Source organism: Lichenostomus cassidix, chromosome 6, assembly GCF_008360975.1.
Source record: "Lichenostomus cassidix isolate B80296 chromosome 6, HeHo_3.0, whole genome shotgun sequence".
In the NCBI taxonomy this organism is placed as follows: domain Eukaryota; kingdom Metazoa; phylum Chordata; class Aves; order Passeriformes; family Meliphagidae; genus Lichenostomus; species Lichenostomus cassidix.
Window position 1 is genome coordinate 22,806,569 of NC_139487.1, and position 18,881 is coordinate 22,825,449.

The window sequence follows — 18,881 nt, forward strand, 5'->3', positions numbered from 1 at the left end:
TAACTATAAAAAATAAAGCTGTTGTGCCGTGAATGGGTGGTTCATATCTGACGGATTTATCGACCTTCCTGGGCAGCCCCACGGCTGAACACAGGCACAGTCACCCGTGCGGGAGAGCCCAGCCTGTCCAGCGCTCCTAGGAGCGGAGCAGCCGCGCAGTGAGCCTCCCCGCGCGGCTCTCCACGCTCCCAGCTCCGCCGACAGCGGTTCCGCCCGCCGCAATTCTGGTGCTCTCCGCCTCAGCCCGCGGGCACCGCTCGGCCCTCACTCACATTTTCTTGGCCACATCCGTCTCCCTGAACTGCTCCTTCACCATCGCGGCGGCGGCAGAGCCCGCGCGGCTGCACGCGGCTGGGCCAGGCGGGGCGGGCGGCGCGCTCAGCGCAGCGCAGCGCAACTCAGCTCAGCTCAGTGCAGCTCAGATCAGCTCAGCGCGGCCTCCGCCCGCAGCGCCGCCTGCCGGCTCTGGCTAGCTCCGCTGAGGAGCACTCCACAGCCTCTCTGGCACTCCGTGAGCGGTCACTGCGCAGCAAAGGAATTCCTTCTCGTGTTCAGGTGGAACTTGCTGAGCATCGGTTTGTGCGCATCGCCTCTTGCCCTACTGCCCGGCACCCACGAGCAGAGCCTGGCGCTGCTCTCCGGCTGCCTCCCTATCTGTACTCATAAACGAGGCCCCTCAGGCGTCTTCTCGAGGCCCAGCTCTCTGAGCCTCAAACAGCTCCTCAGCCAGCGCTGCACCGCCACGCTCAGTCCGTGGCTCTGCGTGTCCCCGCAGCAGCTCTGGCCTGGCCCAGGTCACCAGCGGCGGGACCAGCCCCGCGGCAGCGCCGGCACACGGCGGGGCTGAGCTCGGCCCAGCAGAGCTGAGCTCGCCGCGCAGCGCTGACGGAACGGAGACTTGCCCCGGTGGGACATGAAGCCACCTCAGCCCCGCTCCGTCGGGCGCACACAAGCCGCGCCCCTCACTATCTCCTGTCCGCTCCGGCTTTGGAACAGACAGCCCTTACGCGTGACTCCGCCCCTGCAGAAGGGCCCCGCGCCGCCTTATGATTGGCTGCGGTAGAGCACCGGCCCTTTTCTCGTCCGGTCGCAGGAGCTGCTGCTGCCGCAATGGTGAGTCTCCGGGCCGAGCCCCGCCATCCGCCCCGCGCCGCCGCCATCCGAGCCCTGCCGTGCCCCCGCACCGCCGCGCCACGCCGCCCCGGGCTGGCCGCACCCGCCCGCGGGGGTATGGCGGACACCGAGCCCGGCCTCCTGCGGCCGGGCCGCCGCGCGTTCGTGCCCGCTGGTAGCAGCGCGCTGCGGGGTGAGGGCCGCGCCGTGTGCTTCGCTGCGCCGTGTCCGTGTCGGTCAGAGCGGCCCCGGGCTGTTGCAGTTGCAGTATTGCAGGGCACCAGTGTGCCGCTGTTGCTGTGGGGTGTTAGGGGGTTGTTGTGGATCGCACCCGCTTGTGTCACGGCTGGTCTTGTCTGAAAGCCTTACGGAAATCGTGGCGTGCACGGTTTTCAAAGAAACTTCGACATTGCATTAGGAAGAGCTTGGCCAGCAAGTCGAGGGAGTTCATCTGCCCTTCTCAGCCCTGGTGATACCGTACCTGGAGTGCTGTGTCCTGTGCTGGGCTCCTCAGTACAGGAGAGACATGGTGTTCCTGGAATGGCTCCAGCGGAGGGCAGTGAGGATGCGTGGGGGACTGGAGCATTTCTTAAGAAGAAAAGCTGAGAGAGCTGAAACTCTTCAGCCCAAGAAGAGATGCCTGAGGGGACATTATCGGTGTGTATCAGTATTTGAAGGGAGGAGTCAGAGGATGGAGTTCGGTGGTGCTTTGCAACAGGACCCAGGGCAAGGGCAGAAACCGATGCGCGGGATGTTCCATCTAAATACGAGGAAGAACTTCTGTAGTGTTCCCGTGCATGGTCACTCAGTGTCCCTTCTGCACTCTCGTTTCCTTTTCACCCTGCCCTTTACCCCAAACCCCCTGCTGTGGCCCTTCTCTGAGGTCAGGTACTAACATAGCAAGTACCATGTCAAGTCTGTAATTTGCTAAAAAAAAACTTGGTAAAATTTTGTGGACACTCTGACTTCTGTTTTTCTTTTCAGCCAGTAGCTTCCAGAAGTCCTGGGTTCTCCTTTGCCCTTAGGGGTGAGAAGCTACAGAGGTGGTAGCATGTGGGCTTATTAAAGGAAACTTTTGTTTTATTGTTACAGTACTTGGGATTGAAATCCATATGTTTAACTAAAGGCTGCTTCAGCTTTTCATGGTAGTGAAAGTGTGTGTGTTGCTGTGGTGTTTGGAAACTGGGGATGAGTTTGTCAGTATTTCACTGTACTACCTAAAGGTGTTTTTTGTTGCCCAGAAACAGTCCACTTAGGTTATGAGTTCACTGTCAGTGTAAAGCTCCTGATGTAATGCTGTAATATGAATTATTTATGCATTTTTTAAGTCTTTTGTATTTTCGGCTATTATTTTGTTTTATTTTATGTTTTTTCTTGCAGAATGACACAGTGACCATCAGGACCAGGAAGTTCATGACCAATAGACTTCTGCAGCGCAAGCAGATGGTAAAAGATTGTAGAAAAATGGCCTTTGTTTGTCTGGTGCTTCTGGGCAGAAAGTGGGGTTTAGCTGTTATGAGCATGGGTCCCTTAAAATATCCGGAGATTTTAAATTAAGAATTATAAGAGCTTATGGGTTTAGATGTGTTGATGTATGCTCAAGGTAAATCTTTATGGGGATGTTGTACCAGGGGAGCTTGAGACTGGGTGTTGGGGAAGAATTCTGCACCAAAAGGATTATTCAGCATTGGAGTAGGCTGCCCTGGGAAGTGGTTAAGTGGTGGTATATAAAAGACATGTAGATGTAGCACTTGAAGACATGGCGTAGTACCATTGAGACACTTGACACGATTGGATTTACTGTTGAATTCAGTGATCTCAGTCTAAATGACCCTGTGAAGCAAGAAGCTTTTGAACCCTTTTGTATCTAATAAGTAATCGTTTCTGCTGGTAAGGTGGGTTAGTTTAAGTGTAAAACTCACAGTGGGACTATAGCGCCTGGCTGTTGTACTGCATATTGACCTTTTATCAACTTGTAAAAATTTTTTCTTAGGTCATTGATGTTCTTCATCCTGGGAAGGCCACAGTCCCCAAAACAGAAATCAGGGAAAAGCTGGCAAAAATGTACAAGACAACCCCTGATGTAATTTTCGTCTTTGGCTTCAGAACTCACTTTGGTGGTGGCAAGACAACTGGTTTTGGCATGATCTATGATTCCCTGGACTATGCAAAGAAAAACGAACCAAAGCACAGGCTTGCCAGGGTATGTGATTTTCTGGTATCTTGAAAGCAGTTAGAATGGGTTGGAAATGTTCAGTTACCTGTGATGTGCATGTTTAAAACTCAAGTTTTGTGAAAGTACAGTTGTATGAGAACTCTTATAATAGCACAGGTTACTTTCTGCATTTGCAAAATAGGGTAAGTATTTTTTTACTCTATATTACAAGGGAATTGGGAAGGCGAAACTGATGTTACCAGGGGTATTAAGCAGGATTTGTTAACAAAATACTAATAAAGGTCTGGAAGAAGCATATGAGATGGGGCTGATTCGTATGCTACTTGAATGTTTATGTTCTGTGTTCAATCATTCATTAGTTAATGAATTTGCTATTTAGTTAATATTTCAAATTTAAACTGTATTTGAAGATTTCAGTAATCATAGAATTTAAATTCAAGAGTTTTTAGTAGAGAAACAACGTTAAGTTCAACTTCTAACTGTTTTTAATAGCACGGCTTATATGAAAAGAAAAAGACTTCCAGGAAGCAGCGAAAGGAGCGTAAGAACAGAATGAAGAAAGTCAGGGGCACAGCCAAGGCAAATGTTGGTGCTGGCAAGAAGGTAGGATGAGAATATCTTTTTAACTAGAGTGAGCATATGCCTTTGAAATGTTGATTAGAAATTCAACAGAATAACATTGTTTTTCCTCCATTTTTTCACCTATTCTACTGGATAACAGAAGGTAAACTGTGTGTTGTATAGCTCGTCATCAGCTCAGTAGCTTAGTGTTGCGTCTCACTGCTGCGAGCCTAGCTGATACGACATGAAACAATGCTTCCTAAATTACTGTTTCCTATATGTCATTTGAAGTAAAGATAAATTTCCATAGATCTAACAGTATTACTCTAATCACATAACTTAGTCTCGCAATACACACCTTAGATAGTCTTAACACTTGTTACTCAGGCTGCCTAAACACCTAATGCTTACTCCACCGAGTTACTGTTGGTGTGGTGTTATCTATAGAGGTAAGTTTGTCAAGGATGTGTGGTTTAGGCAGTAAATAGAAATAAGTTAGGATACCTCTGGGTTTGAGGGACTTGGCAAGGTAGTGGAGTCTTCGTCTGGTGTGGCTAGACTGGTACAGCCTTCCTGGGCTGTGGCTAGGACCTGATAGAAGCAGCTTGGAGGGAGGCAGATTTCTTCTATCATGAAGCAAAACTAAAGCTGAGGACTAGGCTGGGTGGGAAGCTAGTCACTTTCTTTCACAATGTTCTGTCCTCTGATAAATCCTGAATAAGCTGTACAGCCCAGTAGGGTTTTTTTCAGGTGTTTTAACAAGGGAAGAGAAGGTAATGGGTTTTGATGCTTAGTGTTGTAGCAGTGAAAATGCCTTACAATCTTGAACTTTAGTAATCTTCACTTTTGCTTTTTTTCCTACTTTCTTCGAACTCTCCATCAGAAATGAAGTATCTGCAGGTACTGGAAATGAGCATGGATGTGGTGCCTGAATTATACATCACTGAAATGTGTCCATCCTTTTAATTGAAGCACTGTACTGCCTTGTATGCATGTTTGATTTAAACTTAGATCTGTCCTATGAAGGCTCAGTTAATTACATAATGGACTTTATTCCGCGTGACTTGGAAGTAAAATTTGGCTAGTAGCAAACCAGACTTTTTGAAACTAGTGAATCAGCTTTAAAATAATTCCCAGTGAGAAGACATCCAAGAAACTCAATGTTGACTTGAGGCATCAGTTCACACACTGCAGGATCTGATTCAAAGTAGTACAGTGCAGTTGCATGTGTCACTTGACTGTTGTGTGAAAGTAGTTGTGTGCATGAAAGCTAAGTCACATCACACATTTGAGATGGTGTTTGGAAATGGCACAGTTGGCAGCATTAAACTGTATTTAACTATTGCCCTGCAGTATTGCAAGTTAAGACACAAATTACAGTGGAATTGGAAATCTCAGTGAAATTAGATTTTGTAGTTATCATGGAAGTGAAGTTCTTGTTACCCTGGATGGAAAGGAACCAGTGTTACTGACAGTTACTAGATCAGGTTTTATTCTAAATTTCTAAAACAGTTAGAAGCCTTCTTCCTTTTTGCTTTAGTGCTGTTTTAATCATGAAGTCCTATCATTGTTTATGGCACAAAATTAGCATTTGGCATAGTAATGAGACCTAATGTGCACACTTCTGTCAATGGCAAAGGAGTCATTTAGTGTTGCACCAATTCAGATGAACTTCTTGTCTTCAAGGCTTTTGCACCTGAAGCTAGCTGTTGTTGAGTGTTACTGAAAAGTGATTAAATGACTCACTTGAATTATTAATGCTGTCCAGTTCATAGAAACTGTTGAAGTATATCAGCACTTCAGAAATTAAAGACAAGGATTATGCCCTGTGGTAATTATGTAGATGTGACTTCTGTATCAAGTGCTTATCATGCAGTCTTAGTAGTAGGTGAACTGTGTTTTTGATAAGAGTTATTTTGATGTCTTAAAATGATCTTTCAGTTTAAAAATATGCATGGGTCAGATGTGACTTTACCAGATTTGGTAATCTTTGTGTCGTCACTTAAACTAAAGATAAATTATTTTGTGCTCTTCCTGGAAGACTTGCTTGAGAAGAATTCTGTGCTGCATTACAGAAAAACATGTCTGCAATACACTTAGATCTTTAAGCTTTGTCTTGAAAAATGCATGTTTAAGGATCAGGCTGTGGTGTGGTTCATCATCCTTATCACAGCTATGTGGAGAAATTTTTAGTAAGAGCCCTGGGATACATTTTTAAGTCCACCTACAGAATCTGTGAGAACTACTTTATCTCAGAAATGTATAGGTACTTGAGTCTGAGAAATATTCAGGCAAGTGTATATTGTTCTAAAACTTAAATATGATGTAGTAATGAAAAAGTCAGACATAACTATGCTGATGTCTTGTTTTCTTTGATGCTTCCTTTCACTTCCCACTCCTTTAGAATTCCTATTCTGTTTTCCCTGCAGTTTCAAGAGAAGTATTTTAAAGCATTTTGTGTTATTTAATGTATGTTGTGGCTCTAGAATAGCCTACTGAGCGTGCTAAAATCTGCAGCAGGTATATGTGGATGTGCCTCACTTGGTCTTTGCATTCAAAACAGTGATAACTGAAATGCAAAAAAACTCCACCCTCCCTTTTAATGTCATAGCTGCAGCTGTGACAGCCTTTGGCAGGTGAGACTGTCAAACAGAAGTGTGGATGGATAAGCACTTTGAAGCCATTGTAGCCTGTCGGTATAATTGAACAGGCAGTTGCATTCTGAGTATTATTCAAGCTCTAAATAGCTATTGTTAGAAACCATTTCGAGTTTAAGTGAGTGTGTGAAATCTAAGTCTTCAGTCTCTACAGTAGTCAAAATTTTGAGGGTTTCCTATGACATTTCAATATGGGTATTGAAAAGAGCACGTTGTGAGTGTCAGTAAAAACCCTCAAAGGTCTATTTTTCACAGTAGTAGAATTTAGATGAAATTGTTGTTAATTGATGCTTTCTCTTTTTCAGTAAATGAACATTCTCCAGGTGGCAAATGGATAACAGGTATGACTTCAGAAAGCTTTGTAAGGGCAGACATTGAGCAGGGCAGTCATTATGATAACAAGTCTAAGGTTGATTTATGCAAAGACTGAAACTTGTGCAGACATAAAACGCAGTGCAAGGGTTTAAGGCTAAGAACATTTACAAATCACTTTTTCACTTATTGAGTGCGTAGCTTATGTGACTTTGACTTTCTTAAAATACCTGATTAGTATAAAGAGTGAACTAATACATCAGGCACTTCACATTTACTTCTGCCAAAGCTGCTGATTGTTTAGTCTTACTGTAAACAAGGCTTACATTTTTCATTTGTAGGTATGCTACAGAGAAGACTTTCGGTTTTGTCTTAAATAGATTGAAATAGTGTGGTAGCTATTTTTGGAATAGATCTGTGTTGTTTTCTTACAGATACTTATTGCAAGTAGAATGCTTACAAACAAATGTGATGCTCTTACAGTCACATCAGACTACATTTTTATATCTTTGCTATAGAAACACAAGTGTTGTGGTCAATAACTGCTCCAGGAAAAGCTCTGGTTTTATTACAAATGATCTGAGTGACTCAGTTGAAAGCAACTTAAGCAGTCTGTGTGGGAGTTGATCTAGTGGGTATAATGTCTTAAACAGAAAGCTGTCAAAGCAGTTGTAGCTTGTTGATCTCTTCTACAGAAGTGCTATAATCTGGGTTCATTTATTACTATGACAGTGCCTGGAAATTTTGAACCTTATACTCTTATAAGAAGAGCAGTGTAGTTCCCCTTAGTTGTTTGGGAACCTGGTTTTCAGGCTTTATAAATGTATGAGTGTAGAAATTGTTTTGTGTGTCAGTGATCTATTGTTTTCCTTTACAGGTGGCATCATTCTATGAAGAAGTATAGAATGAATTATTCTGGAAAGCAGAAGCTGCTCATCTGACTTTAACATCCAATAAACTATGTCAATAAAATGCTGGTTTGCCCTTTAATTTTGATTCAAAAGCTTTTTTTGTAAAGTTTTGAGAAATTTGACATAGGTGCACTGTTTGCACTGGATTAAAATATTTTCATAATTAAAATCTTGTTTTGAGTATCAGTTTGAAGTGAACTGGAGCTTCCTACAGGTAGTAATAGGAGCTAATTACAAGCAGGCTGTGTTAGTTCAGGGAGGTAGACATGCTTTTGTCATCTGGTGTTCAACCTGTGGTTTGAAAAGTCTTTTTGTTTGGCTGCCTATTTTATATAGACCTGTAGTATATAGTGGAAGAGAGAACAAAACATGCAGACAGAGGCACTCAGAGCTGTCTACTTCAGCAGTTGAGATTTTTGCTAATGAAGATGTTAGGTATGATTTGTCTTATGTTCCCAAGTTGTCAGGACAGGCTCTGGGGCCTGTCTCTGGGCTGCAAGCTGTGTGGTACACCCCTAATATTTCATCTGATCATGTTAAAGGAGCTGTTCAAGATTAAAGTGTGGGCAGTCTGGTGCAGGTGTTTTGAGGAGCAAGGAAAGCAGAAGTTCTGTTCTTCAAATAGGACTGACAGATTGGGCAGCTCTAGCAGCTGTGATGATTAAGGCTCTGACTGGTACCTTAATGCAGTATTTTTGATTTCTACTGCCTTTGTACTGAGCAGCACATTGTAACCCAGGTAAAGCGCTTTTAAAGGAGAAGACCAGCACTACCACAGTTAAAAGTTGTTCAAGGGTTGAAAGGGGATGTTGTACAAGATCTGCTTAGTATAAATGGAGCACTTAATGCCTCTTGTACCTTCAGCCTGAGTCTTGAACTAGGAAGGTGCTGTTCAGCAGCCTCACTCTGGCTGTACAGCTCATAGATGTGGAGCTGCAGTCAACCCTTCCATATATAATGTTCAGCATAAAAGGAGAGAGAGGAGTTACGCTATTTAGTGTAATTGAGCAATCACTAGGGGGTGGTGTGAACACAGCAATACAAATACAAGGAAGACATGCAGCAATTTTTCATAGAATAGGCTGAAAGGAGGCCAAATTGTCCCCTGCCAAAGAGGTCAATTTCTTTGAAAACATGCATTAAAAATAGTTGTGTTAAGGAGCTGAGACCTGAAGTGATATGCTTGTTTCACTCTTGGTTTCAATTCAATGGAAACCATCTGTTTCAGTGAAGACCACAGAGTCAGTGTTTTCCAAATGTTTACTACTTGAAAGCTGTAGAGTGCTGGCACACATTCTGGTTGCTCTTTTCAGAAGCCTCCTTACCTTAGTTTTATGCAATCAAGAAGGGATCTATAAATAAGTCCTGACATAAAGGTATGTGCCTTGTGTAGGATTGATGTTTTTAGTTTGCATAGCAAGCAGTACTGTTCCAGGGCAGATCTTCCTCTAGAAGCAGAAATTATTTCTGGAATTGGAGTATTAAAGGTTTCCTTCTTCAGTTTTGTAGTGTCTTATATTTTATTTATTACAGATTTGTTTATGTGGGTAGTACAGGAACTGCAAAGCAGATGGATTGAAATCGTTACTGCTTGGTGTCATAATTTGGTATTCCATGCCCGATTTTGATTGAAGATTGACAGAAAAAAACATGTAGTGAATCCACAGAACAATTTACTCTTGTTGCATGGTTAGGTTATAACCTCATATCCATAAGCTGTACTGTGGTCTTGCAATGTGAGGCAATAAGCACAAAAAATGGGGAAAGGGTCAAAATGACGTGGATCTAGAATTAATTGATAAAATCAGATCAGGCAGTTGGAGTTTTCCCACTGTTCTGCAACATGCTGTGCTTGATATGGCTATCCTTTTCTCCTGTCATTCTAACCTGTAAAGTGTCAAACAGCTGAAGAGCTGTCACTGAAATGTTTGTGCTTCAGCACTTGCGAGTTATACTCAAGTCTTCTTGTGAATTTTGCTCTGCCAGTGTTTTGCCTCTGCGCTCCGGTCTAAGCAAGGTGTAGCAGGTGTTCTGTAATTCAGAGGTTTAATGCACACACCATGCTGTGAACACTAGTTTAATCTCCTCTCCTGTAGGAGGTAAAACAATTAAGTGGAACAGGAATCTTCACCTTTCTGCCTACTGTGTGCTGAAGGAACCCTTTTATTTCCTGCTCATCTCAGCACATCCCATCATCTAGAGGCAGTAGTTTTGTCACTGTTGCCTGCTTGTACTTGCCCTCATGTTTCAGTATCTCAAGAATTTTTTCTATTTAATGAGAGTCTGGAATCCAGGTAAGATGATGAAGGAATTTTGGACAACTTCTACATTAATCTAGTGGTGAGCAATCTCAAATTTATATATGTAGAAAGACTTTTATTAATCACCATTTACAATGGATAGGGCTTATTGGAGTTGCATGCATAGAAAATGTTGGTGTTTTTCTGTAGGAAGGACTTAATTGTATAAAATTGTATAGCAGGCCTAGTAAGAGTAAATTAAGTCTTCCTGTGAAATATTGGGAAAGCTGTGCAGAAGCCTCAGGGCTTGTCTTAAATGAAACTGGATCAAGTAGTCCAAGTTCTTGCTGAGGTTCCATCTCTGTGTTCAGTGAGGTAGACACAGCAGAGACATAATGCTGGCTCCTGTCTGAGGAACATGGTAGTCATGAAGGCAAAGGACAAGCTACAGTTTATCAGAGAGGGTCTTAGCATGGGAGCAGAGTCTGTCTGCTGGGAGGAGCAGAGATCAGTGTCCTGGCTGCGTAGAAAAAGAGAACTTTGATAAAGATGAATGATGGTAAAATTTGGCACCACCTGGGTGTAGCGAGGTGGTTTTGTCTGGGGACCAGCTTGTAACAGGTTTGAGGACAGATACTGAGGGGAAGAAATGAAGCTAATGCCTTCAGTGCCTTGAAATAAATGACACATAATATGCTTTGAGAAGACTGCAGCACCAACAGTCAGCTAAATGGGTGATGTGGTTTCTTTCTAACGATACAAAATGTGTCATTTAAGGACTGAAGTATGTAGGTCGCTATCAAATCTGTTTCCAACAGTCAGATGAAATTACCTTGTTCATATTGTGGTCAATTCCTATAAAAATGGATTGTTGTGTCTTTGGTTTCCTACACAGAAGAAATAGAACATTGTCCAGTAGCAGCTGTTGATGATACTAGATTGATACAATGAGTTAGAAATCCCAGTTGTGAATGGTTCATGCTCGTGCTTCTATTTGAGCAAAACAAGATTTAGTGAACCTTTTTGTTGATAGGTGTTTTGATATTACTAAGAGATGAGATGTTCATTATTTTTCCTATAAATACTGGCAAAATTTCATCTGAGCAGGTGAATTTTCCAATATAGACAGCAAAAATTTCTTTTGTTCATCAAATATCCCTAACAGAATTGTAATAAGTTTAAATTATTGCTATGAACACACTTGTTGTAATGCATCTAAGATGTAAAAGGGAAAGTCTTAACTAAGCTTTTACAAATCAGTGTCAGGAGCAGGCACATCCAAGTACATTAATGTTTTTGGACACCTTCATTTTAAAGAGATTAAATGGAAACTTGGGTTTGTTGCTAACATTTTTGAACTCTAGTTATGTCTTAAAAATATTCCCTGTGGAATTTTGTCCACATCTTGAATTCTGTAAGCTTCCTCTTAATTTATTCTTCGCTCTCTGTAAAGAGAAACAGCTGCAGGAGTGGGTAAAACAAATTCTGTGTGCTAGAAGGTAACTATATTTTCCAAGAGCTGCCCATTGGCAACCAGTTCTTCTGAACAAGCTTTATCTTCTTTCTGTCACTGCTGTTCATACACGGATAAGGTCAAGTAGTGTTCTGGGGCAGAGGATTCAGAGTATTTGTGCCTTCTCTTAACACAGTAGATGTTGCACAACCAGCAAAAATGATGAGTGCAATGCTTCACTGGGGTGGATGATAACAGTTTGTACTTGTGCTCATTGGGTTAAAATACAGCTGTTATTTAATGAAGCTGGCCAGGCTGCACACTGACCCCCATTAGGAGAAACATGCTTCGCTGCCTTTCATGATGATCTGATTTGATTGTACTGGAGCTGCTACCCTGCTATCATTTTCTGTCAATTTTTGCTAGCCTGTTTGTTAAGCCAGGCATCATTTCTGTTGATTTGATAACAGGTTTCAATCACTGATAATAAAACTTTTCTGTGACAGATGACCTCAGATCCATATCTCCTGCACAGTGTTGGCTGTAAGTAGAAAATTGGGACTGACACTTTTTTTTTTCAATGTTTTGTGTCATTAAGCTGCTTTCATTAAGCTGGTTTTTTTGTTGTTGTTTTTAAGGCAAGTAGAAGGGTATTAGAAAATATGAGAACTGAAAGACTTCATGTTTTAAGTATTTATTTTAATTGATCGATTCTGTTTATTGTGGAGAGGTTGATTTAGGCCCTACTTTAGGGCTTGACAGGAAAGAATAATGTAAGGACCTAGGACTGGGAGAAACTGCTTCCTATTAACATACTGATATTAAACTTGTATGTTTTTGAGTTAATTCAATGGAGAATATGTTATTCCTAGCATTGAATTCCATAGTGCATGTGTAAAAAGCACTGAAGGACGGTACTCGTGTAAAACACAGAAAGCAGGGTGAAATTGAATTGTCCAGAGTCAAAGAAATGCTGGAAGGTAAACATCTGTCATTAAACACTAAGTGTAATATGCATCATTTTTTTTCTCAGTTTTATTAAGCATGAAAATCTTCACATGCACAGATGTCTGTTAGTTGCCTTTTGTGACTCCAACTTGTGCTTTTCAAAAAAAGAAAATCTCCTCTCAGTGTGGTAAATGATTGTTTTAAAATACTTTATTTTGGTTCAACACTGTTTTGGCTCCTGGCAATACTTTGTTGGTATGACTTGTCTGATGACCTGGGTGAAAGACTCAGTGTAGGACTAAAAAATACTTTTATAGAAGCTTTAACATGGTGTGCTGCACAGACCAGACCTTGGGGAGCCTCCTTAGAAAAACCTGTGCTGCTGAGGACGTAGTGAGGCACTCCTCTGGTCCTGCCAGGCAACCTTACACTTCAGACAACCTTGCAGTTGCCTGGAAAATGTCCTTAATACCTGCTTTTAACTTGATGAGCCCTGACTTAGGTCATTGGACAAGATGATCACTGTAGTTCCCTTACAACTGAAATAGTCTATTTTATGTATTTGTACAGAAGTGTATCGGTAGTTATGCTTTTAAAACAGTGAGGTACTTAAAAAAATATCCTCATACTTTTTTCTGTGCTTGGTGTGTGAAGTGGGAGCACTGGAATGTTACAGACTTTCTGCGTGGGGATTAACTTTTGTCAGTGATGCTAGATCAACGTAATTTTATACCCTTTTAGTCTCACAACTCAGCTGTTCCCATAACTGGCTGCCTAACTAGGGGCATTCTTCTCTGAGATTTGTAACTTCTCTCTGAGATTTATAACTTGTATCCCTGTGTTCATTAGTGGAGTTCATTGTCCCATAACATAAACATGTTGTCCTTTAAAGTAAATACTTTGTGTGATCACTGCTGATTTTAATGTTTTAGAAGTGGGGGAAGGTAGGTAGTTCTTCAGTCTTCTATTTTTGAGCTGTCCCCTGAAATAAGCTTGATGTTCCTTTAACCCACAAGCCTCCTTAGCCAAGACAATATCTCATCTTTGTTCAAGCTGCCTGTTGCACATGGACCGTGCTTCTTTCTGAACCCTGTGCCCATCCTTCCCACTCACTTTTGGGAAATGCTCTCTCTGTATGGCTGTTGCACAGATCCATGTCTCAATGCATGTATCCATAGTGATAGATCTCCACAAGTCTGGTGTTTCTATTTTGCATCCTCTCCCCTTTCATCCCAATGGCTTTTTCTTTCTTAGATTTGTTCTGCTTGTATATACTTTTCCTAGCTTTATTTTCCCATAGACTGTGTAAGAAGGATAATAATCACATCAGTCATATAAAGCAATTTCTTTATCAGTCTCTTTCTTAGTGGTTCATCAGTGCTCCACTGGAACCTTTGGGAGTACAACTGCCAAAAAACCCTGCAGAAACCTGAGCTTGCTGTCTGCAGGGTTGAGGGAACTTTGGAAAGCATTTTGTATTTCTGTTATGTGGATAAAAGGACTTTTACCTTTTTTTTTTTTTTTTCCCCATGGACCTCCCAGGTGTATCAAGGTACTACGTTTCTTCAGTCCAACATTAACCATCTTTATTTAGCAAAGATCCAAAATATTTTCTGAAGGGTTTTTCAATCAAAAAACCCAAAAAGCAAGACACCAAAAGGCAACAAACCAAACTTTTCAGCTTCTCCCTTTGATTAGAATTTGTAAATGAAAATGGAGAAATACTACAGCAGACACCTGCCAAGTAAACACTGCACAAGGTACTTTGGAAGTCCACTGTTGAATTGATACTTCCAAATGTAGTGAAGCTTCTGTTGCTTTTCAGCTTAGTTCTCCGAGTACTTACTACTTCCAGCTTTATTTTTTCCACTGTTTTACCACTTAAGTAGCTGTCTTGGGATGTGAAATACAGGGGCATGTGTAAAATATTTTTCAAGGGCCTGAGTAATTAAAATGTTTTTATCTAGCCATTTTTAATCTACACAAACTTAAAGAGCAAACATCTTGCTTTTTAGTAAAGATGCACACAATAAAACGACTTAAATTCTGAAAGAGGTTGTGCAAAGTAATCCTTTAGCCAGCAGAGGACTGTAGAACCACATATCACACAGCGAGACAAAAATGTTCCATCACAAAGAGTAGGGGAAAAACCCATGTACCAAACTATCTAGTCAAGATAGTCTCTCAAATATGGTAAAATACTGAAAAGGGAGGGCTCTTTTCATTGTTTGTTTCTCATTTGGGAATTTAATTTGCCCCAGGTTCCCCTTGTTGATGAAAATCGATGTGAATTTTGTTTACATTTTGAAGCACATTGCCAAGAATAGTACTTCATATAGTAAGTATACTTATCCTTTTGGGGGAATGACAACACTACAGAAATGGTGGCGCATTCCCTAAAGGAAAACATACTTCATTTGTAATGAACATTATGTCTGCAGAAACTAATGGCACAACCTCCTATTCAGCTTATGTAAAATGAAACAGGCCCATATGTTGCTGCTTTTAGGGTTTGGGTGTTTAAATTAAATGTTCTTTAATGAATATTCAAGTCCATTTGCTCAAAAGTTGTGCACAGCGTAGCATCTTTTTCCTCTGTCTTTGGTCTTACCTAGAGTATTAAGCCATTACAAGAGGGTGCTAAAGCAGAGGCATCTGTTTATGACTAAAATTTGGATATTGAAAACATCAGAGCAGATGAGAGGGTAAAGAAAGACATACAGTAAGGGGATCATATTATTTTTTTGGTTTGTAATTAAGATTGAGAAAGGTTTGATATGCATGGCATCCTCTAAGAAACAGGAACATTCATTGTGCTATTACAGCAGCTGCACTTTGGGTATGTTATTGTGGCCTATTCCCTCCCACTTCCTGCAGGAGTTCATTCAGCTTTTTCTGTATGTGTGGGCAGATGCCTGAGCTGTGCTGGCATGCCTCAGCAAACTGCTTTCCAGGGACATTTGTGTCTGTGTGGGGTTTTAGGGCTCTAGATCTCCGTGCCTGGGGTGGGCAGATTGACTGAGGCAATCCATAAAAGCTGGAATTCCTATAGTGGCAGTAGCAAGGTCTTACCTTGTGTCATCTGTCCCCTGCTTAAAGTCAAGTAGTAATATTAGTAGTCTGGAAGAATTCCCCTAGAAGCCAGATCCGTCCTTTTTACTGCCCTAAGATATGTTGGGCATTCATCATCAAAGGTGAGCAGTTCCTTCGAGTTGGGAAGGAAGGACAGCTACAAATGGGTGCTTGAATTCATTCTCAGTGTGCATTACTTGCTACTATTTAATCAGCTTTTTAATTCATGAAGGCACTCCTGCATGTGTTTAAATTCTTCTGTTTTCAGGAAAATCTCTCAATAAGAAAAAACCTGAAATAGATACTTAAATGTTTTCATGAACTTTATCTCTGAGTCCAGAAATTGACAGTACTATCCTCTTTTTTAAAGGCATGAAAAAAAAATCTCATTAGAAGACAGCTGGAATGTAAACACAAATCACAATAATTGGCTTTTATGTATTTTCATGAGGGTTCTTCAGATGCTTGTTTTTACTGCACAAGTGCAATATTGTAGATATACAGTGAAGCCCTCTTCAGAGAATAATTGATACATGGATAAAATACTTAAAAACATTTGTTAATGCTGTAAATCTGAATGAAGGCTGAGGCTATTACATGAGAAAAACAAAAATGCAAACTCTCAAATTCTTCAAGATTCTGTTATTTGCTACAGCTTCCCTGGCCTAATGAATTCCAAGGTCTCTTCTGAGCTGGGTTGTTAAATATCTGTTAGTGCAAGAACAGAACAAGAAATTACCTGCCCAAGGAGGTGTCACCTGAAGATAGTTAACCTGTCTGTAGACAAAAATTCACCACTTATCTCTCTCTTTTAGAGTATTTGTTAGGGATCTCCAATTAGAAAAAGAAATCTCTACGAAGGTTTTTTTATAAATGGAGGTAACAGTGCCATCACTTGTCTACAATGTGAATTTCTGAGATGAAGTACACTGTAATTTCTATTTGTATGTCAACAGGAAATTACACTGTTCTGGCTACTGTACAATGTATAGTGGGACACTGTTCTACCTTGAAATACTGATTTTATTTTGCATCTCAGTTCTGAACTCCTAAAGCTTGAAATACATAGGAAAGCATATTTTTCTTTTGAAAACTTGATATGGTAGGAAAAGTCTTAGTAGGGTATGTACTTATTTTTAAAATGTATTGCTATGTAAAATTTATTTCTTATACAGTCTTCCATGCTTATTCAGTGAGTATATTGAGTCACTGTAGTGAAACAGTTCTTTTGGATTTATTATGTCTTTAGTGCCAGCCCAGGACCACAAAGGGAAATGAACTGTCCTATGTTTGTCATCAGTGGGACTGTTCAGTGGTTGCCATCAGCTACTATCTTCTAAACCCTCCATGTGCACAGGGGTAACCAAAAAATCCCCAAAATAGTGGGATTTTTTTGAGTCAAACTGCACAGCAGGTGACTATATGCGTACGTGCTGAAATTTCAGATAATCTGCTCCTTTTACCTGTAGGATAAATACAGTTGGGGCCATTTTATATTATACTGATAGGATCATGATGTGCACATGGCCTGAAATCACTAGCAAACAGCTTTCCAAGTTGCCAGTGTCTGTTTGACTTTAGTTTCTAGACCCTTCTATCCTACAGCATCCTGGTGAGTTCAGATTCAGAATTCAACTGACAATTCACACTTCGTTTTCCTATGTTACTTCTTTTGAAGGACTCCCACCCTTCACCAGTTACAATCTGTTTAAATTGCAGAGCAAAATATTCTCCAAACACCAGGAAAATATGAAAGACTTGCCTTTTTTTTTTCTTCTTCTCCTATCATGCTTTAAAACACACTACCTCTTTCTTCCTCACCTTTCTTCTTGTCAGCTATAGCAAACACAAACTGTCCCTAAGGAGAAAACAAACACTTGCTGTGGTATGCAAACACTCCATGACTTCATGACATCAGTGCTAACATGGCTTGTTTCAGCACCAATTTAAAACTCATTCTCTTGCACCTTATGTCATCTCTTCCTGGCTATCTATCCAGCTTCCTCCAGTTTGTCATATTAATCTGGCACCCACCCTTCTGAATGCACAAATGCGTTATCCCCCTTTCTACAGCAGTCTGCATGTTAAAACATTGAAATATTTCTGCATCCTCCTTTGCGCGCCATAGGAAAGATGAAAGGGGCCATGGAGAACAATGGTACATCATGGATCTAGCCCTCAGGATAGGAATGATACTGATGACAACCTGTCAAAATGCTGAACTTGTGGTGTTGTTTGGATGAAAGAGAGAATGCAAATGAGGGATAAGGAGAAAATAAAAGCTTCAGGATAGGCAAGGGGGATTTTCCAGCAACAGAACAGCAAACGCTGTCAGGGCACTTGTGATTACGAGTCATACAGCCCTCCACTGTTGGGAGCCAGAAATGTCTCTTCCTCATTTACACTCCTTCTCAAAGACTTTATAATACCTGAAAGAAAATAAATCCAGACAGATTCCACAAGCTACAGAAGGAAGATTTGCCTTTAAAAGTTTTAGAGAAGACTCTTGGACCCTGTTGTGTGCTACCTGTCAGGAACTGTTTGATGTAGACTAGGAAAGTTTACGAATTTCCAAGACATTTTGGATTTGTATATATGGCAAATTCACATAATTAAAAAAAATACTAAATTGGTAAAGAGGTGTTACACCTTCATGTAGTTGTTCTCACTTGGTTTCAGTTAACCTTCTAACAAGTTATCTTAGCTAGATTAGAGAGTTAAATCAATGCTGCTTTCTGCAGTAACTGTGACTTTTAAGGCTATAACTGACATAAGCAGTAAGCATTAGCATTAGCAGTTGACTGGTTTGGGGGACTGAAAGATGTAATAATGCCTAAATTTGTTACATGTATTTCTGTGCTTTACTGCAGACAAGAATAAATATGCTGTAAAGCCTGTGCTGTTTTCTGAAATTCTGTCAGTAATTTTGCTATGTATGAAGAAACTCATTCCCTCAGATCACCTGGGTGTTTTTATGGAGGGAAGAATTCTGCTTCCCACCCAGCTTTTTTTTTTATTTAATTAATTTAATTTAATTTTATTTATTTATTTATTTAATTACAGTGCAAATACAATCAAAAAAGGGTAAGCAGCACTAGGTAGAATCATTACAAAAAGAAAAGCTGATTTTCTCCAGTCTTGTCTTTTTCTGTGCTATTCCTCCCCATTGCCTTGCAGGTAGGACATTAAAAGAAGCTGTATACAAGGAACTGAGAATAATCAGAGCACAGCACTCTTTCTTGATTTATTACTTCATTCATTAATCCATATATAAAAAGCAATCTAGGACAAGGTTCAGAAATCCTCACTCCTGACAGGTTCTCACATATTTGATAAATGATTTCACTGCACGGACTTGTAGGGCATCTGCAGTAAGTTCTGCTGAGATCTATTTCTTAAAACATTTTTACAATTTCATATCAAATTAGAGGATATCTC

General features: G+C 40.8%; 2 protein-coding genes across 4 annotated transcripts in view; one reads left to right on the forward strand and one right to left on the reverse strand.

Annotated features, from left to right (window-relative positions):
* The window catches only part of POLR3A (RNA polymerase III subunit A), a 39,043-nt gene extending 38,063 nt beyond the window's left edge, over positions 1–980 (reverse strand). For all 3 annotated transcript variants that reach the window (XM_085064013.1, XM_085064014.1, XM_085064012.1), the window contains exon 1: positions 273–980. In XM_085064013.1, coding sequence (XP_084920139.1) covers positions 273–316 — 44 coding nt within the window. In that variant the 5' untranslated portion in view covers positions 317–980. The remainder of the gene's footprint in view (positions 1–272) is intronic.
* Positions 914–7,791, forward strand: RPS24 (ribosomal protein S24). Its single transcript, XM_085064754.1, has 8 exons — positions 914–974; positions 1,119–1,306; positions 2,494–2,559; positions 3,107–3,316; positions 3,782–3,892; positions 4,734–4,750; positions 6,813–6,848; positions 7,697–7,791. Exons 1-6 carry the CDS (start codon positions 914–916, stop codon positions 4,737–4,739), a joined length of 642 nt encoding a protein of 213 aa, XP_084920880.1. The 3' UTR covers positions 4,740–4,750; positions 6,813–6,848; positions 7,697–7,791.
* The last annotated feature ends 11,090 nt before the right edge of the window (positions 7,792–18,881 follow it).

Bases quoted from the DNA above. Each gene is read 5' to 3' on its own strand.
- RPS24 (XM_085064754.1), top strand. From the start codon at position 914: ATGAAGCCACCTCAGCCCCGCTCCGTCGGGCGCACACAAGCCGCGCCC. The intron at 1,307-2,493 runs GTGAGGGCCGCG...TTTTTCTTGCAG, and splicing joins TGGTAGCAGCGCGCTGCGGG to AATGACACAGTGACCATCAG. The intron at 2,560-3,106 runs GTAAAAGATTGT...ATTTTTTCTTAG, and splicing joins TTCTGCAGCGCAAGCAGATG to GTCATTGATGTTCTTCATCC.